The following is a 22,562-nucleotide window of genomic DNA, read 5'->3' on the forward strand; positions in this document are numbered from 1 at the left end:
CATAGGCAGAATATTTCGACAGCCCCTCTAATCAGAAAAAGTTTTGATTACACGTTATAAGATTATTAGCTATAATTTTAATTAGCGTTTGCAATTAAAGCAATATTTTATCTCACTTATTAATGAAGTGATATACGATAAAACCATTTTTAAATGAATAACATTGGAACAAGTTGTCAGTACTAAGGTATCCCGTTCAGTATACAATCATTTTTAGGTATAAAGTCAATAGGTTTTATGATTATTAAATTTAATTATAATTAAACGATTCTACACAAAAAATATCTGTTATAGTGAAGATTTACAAAACAAAATCAGTTTGAATTTGTTTATCAATTGTCTCGCTATTGTACATATCAAAATGAGTTTTACATTTATAAGATCAACATTTTTATGATTATTAAAGAATTTCGAAATCAATTTAAAATTTGTAAAAAATATTGATTTTAACGGCTGATTTTCTTCTTCTCATAATAAATTCATAACTGACTAAAACAGGATTTGTGTCCACGTTTGTAAATCATTAGAACTTACGATGCAAGATTACAGAGCATTCGATTTTGCAATTTCAAAGTTAAATTGTAAAATGATTATAAAAAATTTTGGATTTTTTCCAAAAATCTGCATCTCTAGAGTCAATCAAGGCTGATTCATAAACCACAAGTCTTGGAGTATCTCATTTTACAAATTTAAATAAGATTTACTTTAGTGTAGGTATGCAAAATTTTGTGGTGATGTCATCACTAAAGCTCGGAATTATATGCAGAAAAAACATTTAAATATGCGCATATATATGCAGAGAAATTTGGAATTATATGCAAAAAATTGCTAAAATATACAAGAAATATATGCAAAATATTTTATTTCTGTCATTTCTTACAATGCATAACTTAGATAATATATACATATTTGGACTTAAACTACACATTTACAAATTAAAACTAACTATGTCGGTGTATTCTATCACTCTATTAACTAGCTATTTTCTTGACTACATTATTTACATTTATTATATTATGTTTTTCTAGATTTTCTATTTTAAATGAATGTCTTCGACCACTTAAAATATTTTTATACACTGAAAACTACGCTCTACATCGACAGATGTTATTGGAGCATATTTAAGTGACGACACAATTTGAGGATCGGATCTATATTTACCTCATCTGAAGACTGTCCATCTAAAACTTTTGGCACATTAGTTAGTCTAGTAAAACCCCCATTTTTACTAAGGACTTCGTTTAGTTTTTTGAGAGTGTTTGAGCAATATGACCTTGTGCTTTACCAATATTTATTTAATTTTCTATTAGCTGTTATTCACTTAGGGGTACTTTTTGTTAATGTTACACCAATTAATTCGTAGTTGTTATTTATGAAACTTAAGTTCTGATTTAATTTAGGACTATTGAAAATCTTTTTAGCTTAGAATGATTACTGCAGATGATACAAGTGCTATGAATCAAATTTGGATAAAATACTTTTAAGTGGGTTCCAGCTTTGACCATATATGTAGAAAGAATTAATACGATTTTATTAAATGGTACAGCATTGGGTAAAAATATGTTGGTTAAACTTTCTTGGACAAATCTACTTATAGTTACATTATTCGCCTTTTCTAAGTCTTTAACAGCGATTAAATAAGAATCTGACACAAGGTTTGCAGATAAAGTGCCAATTAATAAACTTGCTATATATCTGCCGCATACATCTGTTGTTTCGTCAACAACAAAGTAAATAAAGTTATTCTGTAAATGTGTCTTAATTTTAGCAACAGTTTCCTGAGAGTGCTTTCATCTGAAATAGTCCTTTTACAGTATTTTTCCAAAAATGAATTTAATGTAGAATTACTTAACTTATTTAATGGAATATTCGAGGCAAGCATGGCTTAGCATAAATCGAACTTGAATGTTTCCTTTTCATTTTTGGCTGTATTAGCAGATAAAGTTTCTCATATTGATGTTCGAGTTACACTAGTTAAGTTTCTTTTTTCACAATTTCTTTTGTGAAGAGGTGTTCTGCAGTGTTGTGTTATGTAAGAGATACCTATGATTGACATTGAATAACATGCAAAACATATAGTCTTTGCCATTTCTACTATACTGAAACACCACTTGTTAATCGTAAATTTGGCAACGTTCATATTCAGACAATTTTCTAACTAAAAGCCGTTGTCAATCAATCGAAAACTGTTACCAATTGCTAAATTTTAAGCAAAATCAACAGGTGGTGTTTCAATAGAAATGGCAAGGACAATAATTTTTTATTTAGTTCTCTTAGACTTTAGTATATTTTAAAAAACTTACTGCTTTGCCGCAAGCTCTGCAAAAACACCATCTCCGTCTAGAACCAACAAATGATAGTTTGAAAGACATTTTTTTAATTATTCGTAATATCACTGCTCTGTCGCCAAGTTCGTAGACGAATGATGAATAAATTGGGAAATCGAAGAAGGAAATACTTAAAAATCCATTCTAGGTTTTCCATCTCTTTCAACCCCTCGTTAAATACATTTGCAGAACTATCTATATTTACAACATCCTGATTAGAGGCCATTAAGTAAAGAATTCCAGTAATACGGCTAATTGGGGGTGCCCACAAATGAAGTCTTGGAAAAACCCGTCCGCATTACTAGAAAAAGTCGGTACTTACGGTGATTTGTCTGGATCGAATCATATTGTGCGTATCATCAAGAAAGATAACAGAATACTTTCAGTACCTAGATCATTAGCCAAGCCGACTCCTCTAGTACTCGCGAAATTGTATGAAACTTTTGTGAGGCTTTTACTTTAATAGGAAATTGATGGCTAAAGAGAAATTCCACATCAGAGTTAAACAAAAATTCATAACTAAAAGAGTATTTAATGACTGGAATGGCTTCTCATCAGAAATCGTTTTGGCGGAGTCCACATTGGATTTTAAGTCTAAATATATCTAAGTATATTATTCTCAACTCCACAACTGTTTCTCTGGAACTATAAAATAGCAATCAAAAAATTAAAATTATTGCTTGATTTTTCTTATGATAGATCCAGAACCAGCGCCCCAACAAAAGAATCCCTTTTTTCAACGCTGTCAAAAATTAATTTTATGAAAAAGTTTTCGGCCATTTACTCCCTGAGTTTGAGCAAGTAGTTTCAATAATTCTGTTTGTGTTCCAGTCATTGGGTTGAGGTAACTGATACGGGTTTACAGGTGAATTGGCTATAGAAAAAAAGCAGAAACTGAATACTGATGTTGACTTTATAAACGGAAGCAGGTATTACAGATAAATAATTTTAGCTTTTAAGGCGTGTTAAAACTGGTGTTATAGCAGGAGATGGTTTTTTCCTCTTGCATACAAAATAATATCAATATTTCATCGGCTTATCACTAACTATGCACTGGGAAAGTAACCGAGGTAATCGATCACCGAATTTATCCCTGTTATAAAAACATAACATCAAGAACCTGTCTTTGAGAACCGGAAATACGATCTGAAGGATTGTTTTTTGTTTGAATACCGTGCTTCCAGACCGTATCACTGGCCTTTGGAAGGTTGAAAAATATACCGAGAAGTTTTTATTTTAGAGCGACATTAGCAACAATTCTAAATTTAATCCAATAAAATACGACGTACGGACTTAAATATTATGGCCAACAGACCAAACTTATAAGTAACGAAACATACCAATGAAACCATTCTCAAAAAACAAAATTTTCGGAAATCTATAGCTATCGATGGAAGTAAAGTCAATGCTAAATTTCAATTCTCGTTATAGCTATTTCTAGTGTTCAGTCAGGAACGTGTCAGTGTTGTCGGAACTTTCTCAAACAGTCTGATCATGTTAACCAGTGTAGTGTAGGTCCCTTTTCAGTTGTTTTATTTTGTTTGCCATTTACCGATAGAAGTATGTAGTTTATAGGCCGCGTATAAAATTTAATGGAAAAAAACTTACATTCTTGAATCACGATAAATTTTAGATTTGATTCTTTTTGAAAATAAGCAACCCATTTTATTTAGTGATTGTAAATAATGTATTTGATATTCATAGAAAGAGCTTTAGTAACAATTTTATTTAAAATATTGTAAAAATATTTATAAAAACAAAGTCTACTCACGCTATCAATTTTTTAAAAGTTATAAGTATTTCGTATGACCATCATTTAGAACACAGTTGGGGTGTCGCAATTTCTGTATTGTATGTTGCATATCTTTAATGAATTCATTAAAAATCTTGAGTTAAAAAAGTAAATTAGTGTAAAATATTGTTCTTCGCTAATTGATTTAACATTTATATAAATTTGTTTTAACTAAATAAAAACCAGGAAACATCTTAATAATAAATAATAAGAATTAAAACCCAATACTTAGTACAGATGCTACTTTTATTTTATTCTACTTTCTTAGTACATAAGTGAATACTAAAAGGATAAATAGAAAACTTGACTTACTCTTTGATTACTGTTTACTGAGTACATCTCAAGCGAACTGAAAAATAAACAGGTGTGTAATATTCACCTATGCGACGACAGTTAGCGTATAGGCTACTAATATTTTTTAAGTGTAGCAAAGATTGCCTAACATCATAAACATTTTCATGTGTTTATCGCTTTTTTTTTACTATTCTGTCAATGATATTCAATTTTAAATGGTATTGTTTTGAACTGGTAATTGAAAAAACTTAACACCACCTTATCAAGTTAAATTTGGTTGTATTATAGCTGCTCCATTAACTATAATAATAATTTTACATTATCAATTTTTAAAATTGCTCTTTAAGCCGTAACGCTCTTTTTTATTTATGTATTGTATGTTGTTGTATTTATTTTTACCAATTTTGAAAAAAGTATATTGATTTTTCTTCTAAAATATTAATTTATAGAATTATTATATTTATTATATTTACATTTAAAATTAATTTTATGTAAAACGTCTCTTAACTGACTGTCGGAAAGATTTTTATTCTCTTTTTTCCCGAAAGTATAGGCGGCAACGATTTTTAAATTACGCGCGTTACGATATAACGGGAGTTAAATATTTTTATGTTGGTATGAGAATTAAAATAAGTTTTTTTGTACACAGCACACACTTGAGCCATGACGAAGAAAATAACTATTAGAAAATAGGAATTTTAAGTGAATTACGAATTAAATCACACACTTATCAAAGTGGATGAGTCAAGCTAAGTATTTGAATGTGATTTATTACTGCAAGTGTTGACGTATGTCGTTACATTAATGAAAATTTTAAATCACGTGCCTTTGCAAATGCTATGTTTTGATGCTGGTTCAAAATGGCGGGTGAGTTAACATAATGAAATATTTTATTTGTGCTGAAACTGCTGCTTCTTCCGCAGACATTTCAATAATCGAGGATGTGTGCATGGACGATTGTGATGAAGGTATGTAGATTTTGCACTGTTTCCTTCAAACATAAAATAGTCACTTCATGCGCCACTTTACAGAGGTTAAAATGCGTACTTTCCATAATTGCTGCAGAACAACCTGTAATTTTAACGAAATGCCTTGTACATGTTTTACTCATTCACCGCTTTTCTTTCACAATCGGTAATTATTTAGGTCAGTTTGAAATAAATTACCTTTGTTATTTTTAAAAAATAACCTGAGATGCGTTCCTACATGCATGCCAAGTATTTACTATTTATGTGTTTTAACATTTGTTGATCGCTGGCGTTACGTTTTAGTATCATTGAGCAAAACATCTTTCAAATTTAACTTGCATCTTTTAGTTAACGTGACGAATAGATAAAGAGGGTGTCGACCGTCATTTCCGGTGATACATATATATACCCTCTCCACCATTCTCTTCCCACTCGTTCAAAATGATTTGTGTTCCTATGACTGGTTCATTTCATTGCTATTAGTGAGTGTTTCTACAATTGTTCAGAAGCTTTTCTTTTTATCGTGACGCGGAGATTGCATTTATCCGGATAGATACCGCAACACAATTAACTTTGGCTTTTATAACTGTCGTACCAGTCATGTAAATGGAGATCCCACCGTTTTTTTCAGAAATCCAGTGCCCCAAATTATGTTGGATTTTTTTATCATTTTGCACATTTCTTACGAAGTGAGTGTCTGTCTTTTTGGTTGTTTAAATTAGTGGCAATGGTATATCGTACATGGTTGTAAAATTACACATCAGGAAACAATGACTAAAGTTCCACATTCTTTGGGCGTGAGTAATGTTCAGGTATTTTGTGCGAATCAACGTCGTCTTTATAATTCTACAGAGGTGGACCAAGTGGAGAGAATTTAAAGGTGCCGAGATGAAGAAAAGCTTTGTGTTAATTTAGTCCAATTCAAAGTATTTTTTTAATATTCAAATTTTATTTCATTCGTAATGTTATGGACTAATTTGGACGGACTGAGTTATTAGTTAACATTTTTGTAACTGCGTTAGTGGCAGAACCAATTTTATTGCAAAATTTAGCACCTAACGAATTAAGTTTGTTAAAATGACTCGCACACACCCACAGAAACGTGCATTGAAAATTTCTTTGATGTTATTAAAATAAGTCGTTATTGAAATATTGTCATAACTCATAAATTTAGATTTAACTATTGCAATAACACCTCGAGTTCATTTTGGGATTTGTACCAATAAAGTGGCTGGCTTACTATAGAATTAGGCTGTTTTTCCTTTTCAAACTATGAAGTGTTTCATAGCACATAGGATACGCATATGCAAGTTTTCTTTTTTTTTGTTTGTTGAAAATATTGTCTAAGACTGTCATGAAACTAGAATTTGTCTTTACACCCACTTTCAAAAATTGATGATGTCCTGTCAATTTTTGTGAGATAAATCTGACTTGAAATGTGACTGTTTTAGCTTTAACTTGACTTTGCATTTACTGTTTAGTGTTTATATATGAACTACGTAATCCAATTCAAATCCAAAAAATACCGGTGTTATTAGTATTACCTATATATAGTCAAATAGTTATATTTAGACTAAAAAATTATGATATCATCTCGAAGAATGTTGAATAAGTCATTAACGTTATTGAAAAACTCTGGGATGCGATATTACTCGTGTTTTCAATTTTTTTTTTTTATATTCTAGAAATGCCTGTATGATCTCACATAGCGAATATCTGGACAGACTTATATCGATCATCTGAGAAACTGTTATCTAATTTCCAATAATGTAATCAAAACGTAGTATCTATCAAAGGTAAAACAGTGGTCCCCACCAGAACGTTGATGACTGTACCTCAAAAATTATTAAATAAATATGTATTTCAAAAATATAAAGACGCATTCAACAAATTCTTATTATTTAATTCGGTTTATTAAGTGCATATTCATGAATTACGCTGTTACAGGAAAATCTATATCTGGTCTTTTGTACAAAAATGTATCATTTTTATGTACATTTTATGTCCTTTATGCCATTTCTTTCATTTGATTAAAACCGTATTCAAATTTAATCAAACGTACCTTTATAGTAAGTAATAGATGTAATACGTCCAGGTAATAGAATTTTAGCACTGAAATCACATCCTGAAAACATCAAATTTAATACAAAAAGGTGTCGTTTGCTCTTCTTGCGGCGTTATTTCTTTGCTAGAATGATCAAGTAGATTCAGTATTATTGAGTATCAGAAAAATTTGAAACATTTTGATTTAACGTCCTCTAACAAAGTAAAACAAAAAATTTCACCTAGAATATCGGTGTTTAAGGTGACTAAAAACTGAAATTTTTGATAGCGTTTTAAGAATGACGCAGATAAGGAATTTAGTAACTGCGCAGATCTAACCCTGTAGGTATGAAACCATCGTTCAGTTATAGATAATCAGTTGGTTGTATGATTTTTTCAGCCATTTAAATGCGTGTTTTGTGACTTTTTTTACGAGATACGATTTGTAAAAAATGCAGCCGTTAAAAACTTCATACCACTGCCAATTCTGTCGAGGTATTTAGCCGTTTTTATTTGGGATGGTTTTTTTGTATGTATGTGTTTGTATATTTTAGCAGAAAAGTGTCAGGTCACGCAATGGTAATAAAACATTTTTTTGCAAGTTTTGTATAAAAGTGAAATTACACTCTAAACTGTTTGTGGTTTCGTTATCGTGGTGTTTTATTTTGCACATATTAGAAACATCATTTACATAACATATTTAATTTTTCAATGTAAAAATTAGATTCTAGTCAAATTTTTTGTTGTATTTTAAAATACAAAAAAATTATGAGCTGCTAGACGTGTTATTTTACGTTTGTTAATGATCAAACGAAGGTTTGAGTATAGGATTATAGGAATTAAATTATGAATTAAAAGTCGACTGCTCTGGTTGTTGGATTGCGTGTTGGTTTAAAAAATGCATTTTTTTGTTTATTTTAAATTGTAAAGTGTCGTAACCCAGTAACCACAAACATCTGAAAATATGAAATCGTACTTTATTATATGAAATACAATGATCTCGTTAAAAAATATAAACATTAAAAACATTTAATAGTGTTTAAGTTTCCAATAAAAATTCATTATGCTGCCTGGGTTACAGCACTCGAAAGTCAGAAGTAAATGTTACAAATTTATATCAGAAAACACAAAAAAGCAGAGGAAGTGAGAATTTTTGTGAGACATCGGGCTTGCTTGAAAAAATTGAAAACACCATTCACATTCATCAGTTCTTTGAACTGGTTGGTAGAGAATGTAGAACTATTATCATTTGTTGATAATATAAAATCGTAAATATTTCCGCCATAATTAGGTACAGATCTACAGTTTCTCACAAATAGGTACTTAATATGCAACTTACTTTTCTAAAGAAAAGGTAGTACATTTACTATAACCTAAAGAGTTACTGCCATCTATTCCCCTACGCTTTAAAATTGGGACTTCCAAACTTTTCATGTTCGTGTTTTATGTAGCACCAGACAAACTTTTTTTCTATTTGTATGTGTGGAACTTGCGACGTGACTATCGTCGACAGTAGAAATGATTTAAATAATGACAACCATGTAAATAACAAAATATATATTCGAAAAATCTAGCAAAATTTACACTTTTGTTAGCAGTGAACGTTTGTTGTTTCATGTTTTTTTGATTGCTGTATAATAATCTACCGTTATCACTCGGTAGATATGGATGTAACGACCAGAAAGAAAATAATCTTTCTATCAGCGTAAAAGGATCTGGGAAAACTCGTGTGTGATATTTCTTGTTGGTAGAACTTGGTTCTTATATCTTCTGTCATTTTAAAGAATAAAGTTCATTTATTAGTAAGTCTGAAGTGTCACACTTACAACAGGTTTTGTACATAGGAAAAACGAACAATTATATTAATTAAAGATATGTAGACAGGTTATTATTTTGAAAAACCACATGTTTTAGTCAAAACTGGAACTATACATAATGGAGTAAAATGTTTAAAAAAGAACACATTTACATATCCAAAGTTTTTTAATAAATGCGACATCATGGTACCTGTTTGAACTGAACTTAAAAGATGCGGCGTAAAGTTGGTTTATAGTAAAAACTGCATACATATAAATAAGCAAGACTAACAAAAAAAAGCCGCTTCAAAAAAGATTTACCACTAAGAAGGTATCAGTTCTACATTTTACGCTTGTCGTCGTAGTACCTTTGCTATACTTTTTTTTTTTTAATTTTAGATTTGTAGTTAATTATATAGCATTAGATGATGTAACGAATAGATAATTTGCTTGAAAATGTCTTCAGCATCCTTGTAAAACGCATAAAAAGTGTTCTTTTAATAAAAACAAAGAAATAGTACTCTTGTTGGTTCAGTTTTGTAGCACAGGTATTTATTAGAAAGAACGATTTCCTCATCGTGCAGCAGAGACAATGTGATGCAACCATACCTTCAATTCATGTTTCACTCCAGTGAAATATGTGTAAGTAAATAAATATCTATTTCAACTTTGTAACTATGCAAATAAAAATGTTCTAGAATTTTATTGTGATGTGATAAATCGATGTCAACCACGTAAAGTGCACTTTAGTCAGATTAAATAAGTTCTGAACGATACTTTATCACAGAAAATTGTTTTTTCTTGTAGTAAAGATGGATTGGCAAACATTGAAAATAGTAGCATGTGTTTTGCTTAAAATAACTTTTATCTGATAACTGCAAGATTTAGTTACAATCGTCAGTATATGTTTAGAATTCTTTTAATCATTAAATTACTGAAATAGCTGGTATATTGTTTCTGTAAACGTTATACGTCTGTAATCATGACTCTTCATTTGTAATAAATAGTCGTGTGTGGAAATTGCTATCGTTTGCGATTTATTATGTAAAAAAAATCAAAATCGGGTATGTTAAAATTATCACTTAAAAATTCTATTGAAATCATCTTGTTTGGTTTTTTGTTCACGCGGTCAGTATGTGGGAAACATGACGGAATGTGTTGATAAATAATACCATGATTTTTGTTTGTTGTCTGCATTCGTTTTCACTTAATATCGCAAGTGTACTTTCGAATGTGGTTCGATTTAAAAATAAAGAAAATTCGTAGTAAAACAGAAATAAATAAATGAAAATTTTGTTTTTTAAAAGCTGAAAGTGTTCGCGAGAGCTAGTGTCATTTGTTAAAATAACTGTTACAATATTTTCCTCAACTTTCTTTCATTTAAAAAATAAAAGGTGCTGAACCTAGTATAGGACGGGAATTCATTTGCCAATATTTTATAACAATAATTATAAAACCTGAGACACTCAGTATAATTGAGACGAATCACTCCAAAATAAACTGAAAATTTTGAGAACCAACTGAGAGTTGAATTGTCTTAATACTATTTACTTATATCAATAAAATATTTACACGTAAACGTAAAATACAGCTATTTTACCAATTATTTTTAAAATTTTTGCTTTAGCGAAAAAAAGAGTAAACAAATTTTGTTAATCAACGAAATAGTTTTAGATGAATTGTATGTTCTTATGATGATCTTGCATGTAATTCTTATCACGAAAAAATGCCATTTTTATCTTAATAATAAAATAATAATTCATAATGTTAATACACGTTATCTACCTACGTTGGAAAAATATTTTAAACACTGATTTCAATTGTCACACTTTCTTGTAATGATTGTCCAGGCGGCTGTAACAATAGAAATAAATTAGTTTAAATTAAAATCACCGTGAGAAATGTTTTGTTCAAAATATGGTTGTAATAACTTAATAAAACAATTTTTTTCTCAAATTAATACCATGAGATAAACTGTTTGGAAAATGTTGGAACAAAGTTGTGACGCACTTATTTATCGTTACCTATATAATTTTCATTAACAAACTTAATTTTGATAAAAATTCATTTAATTGTGTGAAAATGTGTCTTGCCACTAATTGTTAATAGATGATTACTGATTACATAGATTAAATGCGTTTTCAGCAGTATTTATAAAATTTTGAAGTTGTAAGTGAATCACGTAAGTATTTTATTTCCTTTGTTATATAAACAAAGTTTTCAAAGACAACCTGTAGTAATTTTTGGTGTCAGAGACTGAAGTACCTGCAGAATTTGAGTTGCTTGCAAGCCATGTCATAAAGTACGTTCTATAGTTGTAAAAAGGTTGTGAAGTTATATTGTGAGATAAAAGGGCAATTGTTAAATATATTCGTCTGTCGGAAGGTCTACATTGTTAGCAAGATGGAGTTCCTCTGTTGGACTTCGAAGTATACGAATGCCGTTTTAATTTTATAGTAATCAGGAATTTTTTTAAGCATGATTTTAATGTTGTACATTTGGTTATATGTAGATTAAAATATAAATTATAATTTAAGAAATTATTTTCTACAAACATTTTTACAAAATTGTAAACTTTGATTAACCAATACAGTAGAGTAATGATTTGTTTAAACAAAGTACTTTATATTCTTGACAAGGCTGAAGATGTTTATTTTTCTCTGTATCTAAAACATAATCTTAATAATTCAGCAGACTTCAATCCGGTAGCTTTAAGTACTGAGCTAGTTTTAGAATGAAGTTTTAGACAACAGAATTAAATATAAAACTAAAATTTTATATCAAAAGTAAAATGCACGAAAACGATTTTTACAAAAGTAAGAAACGAATGTTAATGTATTTAATTGGGCAATATGAAAACAATAATGTCAAAGGGAAAAGAATATCTGTCTACTGTTTGAAGTGGCAAGCAAAGAACCTTAAGTCGTCGAAAACGCCCTTTCTTACACAGTTTTTTAAAATGTTATAAAACGTCTTCGTTTTTGTTTTGCACATCGAGTGGACTCCCTTCCAACATAAACAAGGGACTGATTATTGTGCAGTTTATTGGTCATTTTTCTGTAGTGAAATCATATCCATATTTTTAATCTGTTGTCGTTAAATAAATACAATTTGTACAATGAAATATACATTTTTTCTTAGAAACTACATGATGAACATTCATAAAAGTTTTGGAAACACTAAATTTGATTTCATTATTACGAAACATCGATTAATCTATGTATTCATCCCACTCAGAAAGTTGAACTAATTAAATGTTAAAAAATATACTTTCAATTGCAGCGTTATCTGTTTTACTTGTATATTTTTGCATCTTAGAATTGTTGATAGAGGATTTCTCAAAAAGTCAGTGAATGAACTAAATTATTTTATTGATCAAAAATTGGTATTTTCCCGAAATTCAGGAAACAGTACTGTTGTTATTGGTACGATACTCTACGCATCAAAACTATACATTACTCCTTTGCCTGTGGTCTACTAATCCACCCCTATTTGCATTTTAACATGTAATTGTAGAGGTTATCCTAAAAAAATATTATTTAAAAAATTGAATTTGTTTAAAATATTTGAAAAAATGTTGTTTTAGTGTTTGGAGGATACTAGCAACAAAACTTTTTTTAACTGAGAGAGAGCATGCTCAAGAATAATACATTTATAAACCGATTTAGATGTTTTCAGTTTTCTCAGAAACATTCCACTTTTTTTTATTCAAATTTCCTAAAATTCCTAAAACAGTAACGTCATGATAATATTTACATGTATTAAAATTAAAATATTTATTCTTACGTAGAATTAAACGAATCTTTATTAAAGATTATCCTTTAACATGCACGCAGAATTGATTGTTGGTAAGGAAAATTCTGGCTTTGCGGTTTAAACAACGAAATTGATAAAATTCGACCAGCAGTAGTTTGATCAAACGTAACTCCAACTCCTGTTTCGATTTCATTTAAATAAAAGCTAACTAGTACTAATTAGCTTACAGACATGAAGAAACGTTAGTGACGTGTGTTTAGTACAAGTTAACTTTAACCAAAAGTTAACTAACCATAAAATACTTATTCATATTAAATACTTATTTCTAACTCATTAATTATACCACCTATTTTTGTCCGATAGGGTAAAGGTGTTGCTGGTTCTGCGGCTATTGTTACAAGTTAATTAAAATATTTGTATTTCTTCAGGAGGCAGAAAATTTAAACTGAACCTTTGCAAACAGCGTCACTATTTATGAAGAAAACATTTTAGAAAATGTGATTATTCAAGATTCAGATTTTGAAACGTAAATTTATAGTTCTTTACCTTCTAAACAGTGTCACAAGTTATTCAATTAATGATGCCGATATTCCTAGAGAATTGACATCAAGTTACAAAATAATAATGCCTTTAAAGGATATCTTTATATCATTTAAATAAATTAAAAAAGCACTCGGTGTAAAGTGGACTGTTTTTACCAAATTACAGTGGAATCTATTCTCAGGATTTAGTTTTAGTCAAATACTTCTCTAATTTTAAACTAAAAACGAGATCTAATTTGATACTTGTATTTGAGAAATTTCACCTTTTGCATTTGTTTGGTTTAACTAATAATATAAAATGAATACATCACCACCGAAAATTTTTGTATTCTATATTTTTTGCGAGCTAACTTTAAACTACTATTCTTTTGCTGTACACTTCTATGTACCAATAACATATAAGTAAATCAGTTTGAGAGAAGTGAAGCAACAGATTTTTTTTATCGGTTGTAAGTCTCATAAAACATAATGTTCAACCTACCTTTTGGCTTAACAAAAAAATATAATTTGTATGAGATACAACATTATATAATGTATAGAGAAGTAATAACAAATGCAATCACATATTTTGAGAAAATTTAATGAAAAATAGGACATTCTCATTTCGTTTTACTTAAAAATCACGAAAACGTTTGGGACGTTGAAGACTTCGCATCCCTGTAAAAAAAGTAAAAGAAAAGACCATGCTCATCTCACTTTTTTTTATTGCATTGTGTCTTGGAGCAGTGTTATATTAAAGAACGTTAAGCAGGCGTAAATGTCCCAACTTTGTTAACCATGATCTTAAAAAGCTTGCTAAGATGTTGGAGCTTTTTCAGCAGTTGCTGCAGATTCTAAAAATTAAAATTTTTTTGATACTAAAATTTATATTAGCGTCTCAGTTTTGTTAATGGATTATATTTTATCAAGGATTTGCAAATTTTTTCTACTTAACAGAAGACGAAACATTCTTTTGCAGTGATTATGATCGTTAGATTTTAGTTAAAGTTTCTAATAATAATAATTACAACTACCTCAGGAAAAACGTGGTGCCTACCTGTTGGGTTTTGCTATTTTTTTGTTGTATTACTTTTAAAAAATACTTAGTTTTTCTTGAGAATTGCACACATGTTTTGCAATTTTTCGAAATATATAGCATTAAATATATTGCAAGAACCTACCTGTTGATAGTGTAGAAGATTAAGAAAAAAACAACCAAATTTTAGCCTTAATTTTCCTTTTCAAGAGACCAAAAAAGTGTAATAGGGAAGTACAGTCCATCAATAAAATACCAAACTTTCTGTGATCAAATTTAAGATGTAAAATACTAAAACAATACAAATTAGACAGATATTTCCGATTTTGTGCAAAAAAGCTCACAAAATACAAGTTTAAAAACCGTTCTATCTTGCATTCTAAAACGGAAGAAAAACAGCCAAAATGACTTTGACCTGACATCGGTTTTGCAAAAATTTTAGACGTGCAATTTATTTGCGCATTGTCGAATAAATATCGCCTTTAAACATTAGTTTTGCTTAATATCCGGGCATTTGAATCAAAATTTTGCAGATCGTTCGGCGACCTGCAGTACGGCCGCCATTTTTATTCGTCAACGTGGTTGATTTTTGTTCGTATGCGTTATGCAAATGTCTCGAAATGAGACACGCAACAAGGCGGGGGCAAAAGCGAAAAGGGAATGGTGCACAAACGGGGCAAAACGTCAGGTACGCTCCTTCTTGGTGTGCGGCTTTTCCATGTTGGTGGATTTTGAAGTGTTCACCACGCCCGTACGCACGCTCATATTGATCGGATCGGTCGCTAAACCGATCGGTGGCGCCCCCACGACGTTCGGTGACGCACTGAACCAGCCGTCTCCACCCGACTGATCTCCGTAAAACTCTTTCCTTGGCGGGCGATGTCCTGGCGGCGGCCGGCAACTTTGACAGCATACGTCCGTTTTTTATTCGTGTGCGATTTCGATCATGGGCCGATTCTTGCCCATCGTGGACGATCTCGATGATGTAGTGCGCGCGTGGTGCGTAATTATTGGGATTTTACGCCACCATCATGTTCTTCACGTGGAAGAGATGTATAGAACCTGTCAGGTCCGCACCCTGTTTTTTGCTAATAATTTGATTTAGGTGACGATGATCGATGGTCTATCTGTTGTTAATTTGCTTGTTGCAGGCACAAATTAACGATGATTTTGCCTTAATGATTTGTTTTGTGTTGCGTAGTTTTTCGCTTGTTGGATTTTTTAATGATTAAGATTTATCGATTTACGAAAAAGTTGTGCTTTTCTACCGACCGAGTGCATGACATTTGCATTTATTGTTGTTGGATGGCAATGATAATTTACTATCAGTAGATTTTCTTTTGGTTTTCTCCAGATTGTTTTAAATTTGATGAAGCACATGATTGTGTATTTTGTAGTGGTAAAAAATTATTCTTTTTCATTGTATTTTATTTGATTCTTAAATTTAAAATAGCTAAATTATTACCAAATCATTTGCATTTTACTTGGAACGGACATTTAAATTGGAACTTCATATAATTACCATAAATCGTATCTTGCATTAGTGCAAATATATCAGAAATAAGGAAATACGCAATGAAGTGACTACAACGAGATTTGTTATATGTAGTGTTTTTTTAATGTATGTTAAAAATACTCAAATACTCAATAAAAAAGACGTACCTTAAAAGTGTTACAAATTTTATTCGTCACATAAGTCATGCTTATTCTAAAAGTTTTGCAGTTTTTTTAATAAAATAAAATCACAAAAACTAGAAACATGGAGCTTTTATACTAGTTCAAATCATAACATTTGTTTCTGAATCTGATCTGGAACCGTTTTGCATAGCGACAAAATGAAGTCAGAAGACATCTATTCTATTTTTTGTGAAAATACCAAACCTTCCTCTAGCTACATGTGAATTTTTATAGATTTTGCTTGCAAAAAAAGTGTTTAATTTACATTCCTTTTGGAGTTTTGCAGGAAAATAAACTTTTCCGAAGTGGGAGCGTAGTTTTGATGTAATTGGAATATTGGCGACCGATAATTGGAAAAACCACATTTAAAATCAAATGCATCATTCATTCATTGCTTGTGAAAATTCTTTGTAATCAACTTCATTCATTAAACAGTTACTTTTCTTTCACAATCCACGTAGCATATGGAAATAAATATATTAAAAACAGTGCAAAATTTACTACAATAAACTGTAATGTATGCAGCTGTTTTAGAGTTGTTCATTGCTTTGTCAGGAGATAATTCATTTTCATCTGCTAAACATTATTGTGAATTTGATTATTGTCCTTTTGAAATACATCTTGCATCAAATTAACTTAAAAATTTTGAACACAGATTTTGTTGAGTTTTTAATGAACAAATGTGTGGTGGCAGTTGGTACTTCACCCTTACCATTGTTAAAGTATCAAACGCATGAGTGCATACTGCAAAAGTCACAAAATTCTTTCTGACCAGGTGTATTCGAACAAGGAGATTGTTCTTCGGGTAGTTCCACAGATGACGACATTTTACCTCCATTGTCCCAAGTTCAAAAGTACGCCCAGTCTGGAAATGTCTACGATCGGTAAGTTATTTTTATTTATTGATATACGGGGGTGTTTGAAAAATTCTTAGACCGACTGAAATATTACAAAAACCATTAGAGACTCAGCTTTATTGGTCTTATTTGTGTCGGTACTGCTGCATTATTTGTAAACAGATGTTTGCGATGCCGTAATTTAGTGTAACAATTATCACATTGTAGATCTGGCCCTTTGAGAGATAATCGCTTATGATTATCTTAAAAAAAGTACTGTTATTAACATTAGCTTCAGTTGAACCTTTGCCGTTGTGAACTAGATCTTTTATTCTCACGAGACCGCGTCTGAAGAGCGCTGTCTATTATTTTATTACCATATGACACAACAACGCTCTACAAGTATCCATCTTGGTTTTAAGTTTTGTTGGAAATATAAACGCATTTTATAAATTTAAGATTTGAGGATTTTGACGTCGCCTCACATTTTTATAGCTGCAGTTGTTACGATTCTTCGAAATATTGTTATTGTCACTGAGAAAACTGGCATAAAATGCATTTTTCTAAAGATATTTAACAACTTATAATTTGTAAGGATTTATTGCCATATAGGAATTTGAGACACAAACTTGAAATTTTCGGCCAGTTTTATGAAGAATTTTAATAGTCACAAAAAGGGGACTTGTTTAAGCACGATTTCTGTATCAGGCTACGAATTTTTCAAACATCCGTGTTCATTGATGTGAAGCGAATTTACATTTAGTGAATCAATTTGTCTTATCGATCTATCTTCGTAATAAGGAATTATTTAGTCGTTAGTCAGAACTTGAGGCGGGAGATTTGGCACATCTTTCTGATATGTGCGGAGTTGGCGTTGGATTAGAATTGCCGGCGCCAGGAATAACCGGGACAACTTGAATTTGGAACGTCTAGCACTTTACTGTACCCATGCAGACATAAAAAACAACAATCGCGTGAGATGTGCATAAGATTTTAAATGTCAAGGGACCAGAATTTTTTTCCCAAGACGAAAGTGTTACACGTATCAAATTCTTCATAGAGACGTAAATATGGGCCCTGATTTCACTCGGAATGTCAGTCGACATAAAAGAGTAATCCACAAAATTGTTTTCTCTATCCGTTGTTCCTGGTTCAAATCTGCGTTATACATAAAGCATGTGCAACGTAAAGCTTTTCCGTAACTCCCGTATCGAGGAAGGGTATTTGCGCATGTTCGCAAGATTTTGCGAAGGGCCCGCCACAAGTCGAACCATTTGAACTGCACTTAATTTAGTGTTACGTCTAATTGAAGTTAATGTGTATGTAGTCATGATGTTCAAAAGTTTGTTCATCCGAAAAATGTCGCTTCGCCCAACCGAAGAACCTCCGAACACTAATTAGCCGTTTCCGAGGACAGTAAAACCTGTCGCGTCTTCCCGGCGAGTGTAGACATTCGGGTTTTGCGTTGTGCGTATGTGGAGTCGATGGGATTTATTTTTGAGCAGGGGATGGCAGCAGGACAACGACCTTTACCCCTTGACCTGAGCCGTGCACCCCATCGTCCGACTAGGTCAACCCCTTCTCCTCGAAAGTGCGATGACCGCGCGTCGATTGCTGCTGCTGTCCGAGATTTCTCTCTAAATATACCCTCCCATCGAACCGAAATAGTTCATCCTCACATTCGCACCATCGTCTAGGTTATGCAATGTTCGCCGTCTGGACCATTATAGAGATGAGGTGTTTTCATCCTGCGAAAAACGAGGCCAGCGACATATTTTCATTACTATAAGCTGTTCCAAAAAACTGCGGCGCGTTTTTCTCGCGTTCAGTAGCGGATGTGATCAAGTTGAGATACCGTAGAAGCGTTGTGAATTTTTTTCTTTTTTTTTTTCAAAAAAAAAAGGGATTTTGCGCGGTCGCTGTTGCCAATTGTTGTCGAGTCGGAAGCATTATCGGCAGCTTTTTGTCATGGGTGGGAGTTACCTGCCTTCGGGCTATGTCCATGGAATGACCAATAGTATGTTTTCAAAGATGTCGGGAGTTGTTGTTGACTGTTTGAGCTATGGAAGAAATCAGCAATCATAAGGAATAAGTCTCAAGATTGCAAAAGCTTTTATTTCTGTTAAATATAAAATTTTTGCCAACTGTTTGTTTTGGACGCGAGATTGTGACGTATTATTGTGTGTGAATGTTACTGCAATTGGTAAGAGCTGCCAAGTACCGAAATGGAAATAAAGATGGCATCTAATGTAACTTGAAATATTGGTTTGAATACAGACGGGACCTTAGGATGTAGACGTGCACATCTGCTACAAGCAGGTGTGGTTGAACCTCAACCCCGTCCAACAGCTTGCACGCGATGCAGTTTTACCACAGCAGTCTTTTTACCCTTCCTATCTTCTTCGGTCTGCACCCTTCCGGTTTTGTCACACTTTAAAAGGGAGGTTAATTTCAACGTTTTTTATGTGCGCAAAAAGCTCCACAGGTATCAATAAATCTTTCAGTAATAATTAATAGAGCAAGGGCGGTAGTAAATAGTAAAGATACGTATGATTTCTACTATTACCCCGACGTTAACAAGGCCACTTCATAAGATATTTAAGAACCGATGAAGCGTACAGTATTAAGGTTACTCGAACATTTTTTGGTTTAGAGTAAGTAAAATCACAAAAGTTTATCTAACTCTGCCACATTTAAGCTCTTAAAACTTCATTAAGGCTCCTTCGTAACAACTTTCGCTGCAAAGCTTATAACTTAAGTGAGTTGATGAAGGAAGGTGTTAGATGGTCATCATTTTACTGGCACATAACACGGGCAAAAGATTAGATATAGGAGAGGGTCTCATCAGCAGCTGCTGGCTCGTGCCATCCAGCAGCTGGCGCGCATCTGGCGCCCCCGCGCGGCCTTCCTGCATTCAACCAAGGTTGATGCATACTTCGTTAAGTGCAGCCATAGATTGGACGTTAATTGCCTATTTTATAATTTTAAGTCCACGATGTGATTGTATTTTCTGAATGTTTGTTCGTTTTGAGCGACAGTAAAAACTCGTCAGTCTCGGCTGTTGCTTTGAAGACTTCCAAAAAACGGAGGCGATCTTCCTGTCCACTAAAAGAGATTCTTGTTTAAACATATATTTTAGAAACGCAGCTCCGCCAGGTGGTCTGTGTAATCATGACTGTGCTTCCGGTCACGTGCCTTGCTCCTTCATTTGTTTCCATTATGTCTAAGTTATCGATAATTACAGCGTGGCACATGTTGGGCCCTGGACGTAATTAAATCGCTTTGATAGTTCGGTTTTTTTTTTTTTTTGACTATATTTCACTTTAACTCTTATCGAGATGTCAGTGGTTATAGATGTTTTACCTATTCTGAGTACATATTTGCTAAACATCATAATCTGAACCATAGACCTTAATAAAGAAGTATCGAACTTGGAGCAACAATCAGCCCACATAAATTATTACAAATCATATTTAAATTTTAAATATATTTAAGTGTTTAATATTATTGATGGCAGTATCACATCGATGAAAGAATAATTGGTAACGGCTAGAAGTCACTGAAGTGTTGAATCTGCTTAATGAAGTGGTAAAAAATTGCGAAAGAAATAATGAAGCAAAAAAATTTGATTTTGATCAGTGTCTTGTGGCGGTACGAACGACAGCTGTCTTTGATTTCATGTAGGCAGGTGGTGCCTTTCCTGGTTATATGCAGTTCTTTTATTTAATTCAAATCATTGCTTAGTTGGGCAGGTGTTGCATACGTATGCCTGTCGAGGAATTTTCGATCTTGGTACGTGCCTCTTCCTTTGCTGAATAATGGCATATCCTTAGCACGCGCAGATGCTGCACATTTTAACACCAAAAATAAACCATCCCCGACCGATTTATTTCGTCAAGATGTGCAAGCTGCAGAAATGTTCACATTTGTTTCATGACTTGAACGGTAAACGAGTTGATGAATGAGGGAAAATATATTAAGGTATAATAGGAATAATCGGGTGTACGTTCATGAACAGTTGCCGTAGATTTACTAATCATGAGCTTTTGAAACCTATAATACCGAAATAACTGTGTACATAAACGGAATTTCGTAGTTCGGCTTTTAATCGTTTCAATTATTACATTAGTTTTATAGGAGAACTACAGCATTCGGACATTTAAATAGCTCTTTTCTTTGTAATCACTGTTATAACTGTGTCTTCGCAAAATATCCTGTGACAATTTTTTATCTTAGGCACGTCAACGTGCAGTTCTTTGAAGTGCAGGAAACGATTTTTTCTTTTCGCTTTTTTCAGCAGTAGGTGACAGTATTATGTTAAATATAACTTTAAATGTTCGCAGGGGGGCTCAGTCATAACAAAATTATAAATAGAAAGGCGCTCCCTCCTACGCAATGTACGCGTCTGTATCTGTCTAGAGACTTCATTGTCGTGAATATTGTGGGTGTTTTATTATGGATTTCAAAATCTGGTCCAAATGTCTGTATCAGATAACAACTAGCACCATAAAAGCATCACTGCAAGTGCACCATTCTGAGAAACAGTTTATACGTAAACAACATAAATTATTATTTATTATTAGAAATTTTAAAGAATGAAACCACTACCCACATCTACGAGTTTGGTAAAGATACTAAAAAAAATCGTGGAGTAGGTTTTTTCTTAAATTATGAATTTAAACACTTAAATTAAGTGTAGGTGACAGTCTGAAAAACTGTTTTTCTAATAATATGTTATTTTATTTTAGTATATTTTTTATACAGTGAATGTCTTTGTTCGTTACGAGATTGTGTTGTAAAGAATCCAGATTTTTGACAAATTTAAAGAAGTTACTATGTAATATGCTTGTAGGTTTCACATTTTTTTTATACAACGATATATTAAGTAACGAATATACTTTTTGTGATAAGGTGTTAACGAGAACAGATCAGTAACTAATAAATAATTTAATTTATTAAGTAAGGATCTCTTTTTTTTCTAAAAAAAGCTATTCCAAATGGTGGCCTAGTTAAAGATACTGGTGCAACATTGCAAAGAATTGTGTACTGAGTTGTTGGCAATTTGATAAAGCAGCTGAAATTGTGATGTGCTTTTTCAATATTTTGTAGAAAAATACACCGTAGCTTTTAAGAAATTCTGAATCTTCGTAACATGAAAAACCAGATGTAGTTTTGTAATTTAAGTACTGTCCATACATATTACGTACGTTACACACATAAAAATGTATTGTTAACTGAGAATGTAGACTTCAACTTAAGATGCCGAATGAACTGAATTGGAGTTTTATATTCCTTACAAACGAATACACATTTGAATTCGTCTGCAATTGAATATAGTTGCAATTCTGTCAAGATTAAGACGCATATTCAAGAGTTTTTAGTGCTTTAAGTTATAACGCTAAAGATGCAACATTGATTGAGCTTTTTTTTTGTTGCGTTTACATTATTTTACTGCTCATTTTGACTAAACAGTCAAATTATCTACACACAGGGGCATTTAACTGAAGCAGGAAGGC

At 32.0% G+C, this 22,562-nt stretch overlaps 1 protein-coding gene across 4 annotated transcripts in view; it reads left to right on the forward strand.

Moving 5' to 3' along the window:
• The first annotated feature begins 5,053 nt into the window (after positions 1-5,053).
• The window catches only part of LOC135128070 (serine/threonine-protein phosphatase 4 regulatory subunit 1-like), a 74,222-nt gene continuing 56,713 nt past the window's right edge, over positions 5,054-22,562 (forward strand). For 2 of the 4 annotated variants that reach the window (XM_064054887.1, XM_064054888.1), the window contains exons 1-3: positions 5,054-5,280; positions 5,337-5,381; positions 16,986-17,094. In XM_064054887.1, coding sequence (XP_063910957.1) covers positions 5,274-5,280; positions 5,337-5,381; positions 16,986-17,094 — 161 coding nt within the window. In that variant the 5' untranslated portion in view covers positions 5,054-5,273. Of the gene's footprint in view, positions 5,281-5,336; positions 5,382-15,409; positions 15,603-16,985; positions 17,095-22,562 lie in introns of those variants that run through there. The other 2 variants (XM_064054889.1, XM_064054891.1) reach the window with 2 other exon arrangements.

Source organism: Zophobas morio, unplaced genomic scaffold (genome assembly GCF_036711695.1).
Source record: "Zophobas morio isolate AGI-343-1 ecotype UQ-CSIRO unplaced genomic scaffold, CSIRO_AGI_Zmor_V1 ptg000012l, whole genome shotgun sequence".
Lineage (NCBI taxonomy): Eukaryota > Metazoa > Arthropoda > Insecta > Coleoptera > Tenebrionidae > Zophobas > Zophobas morio.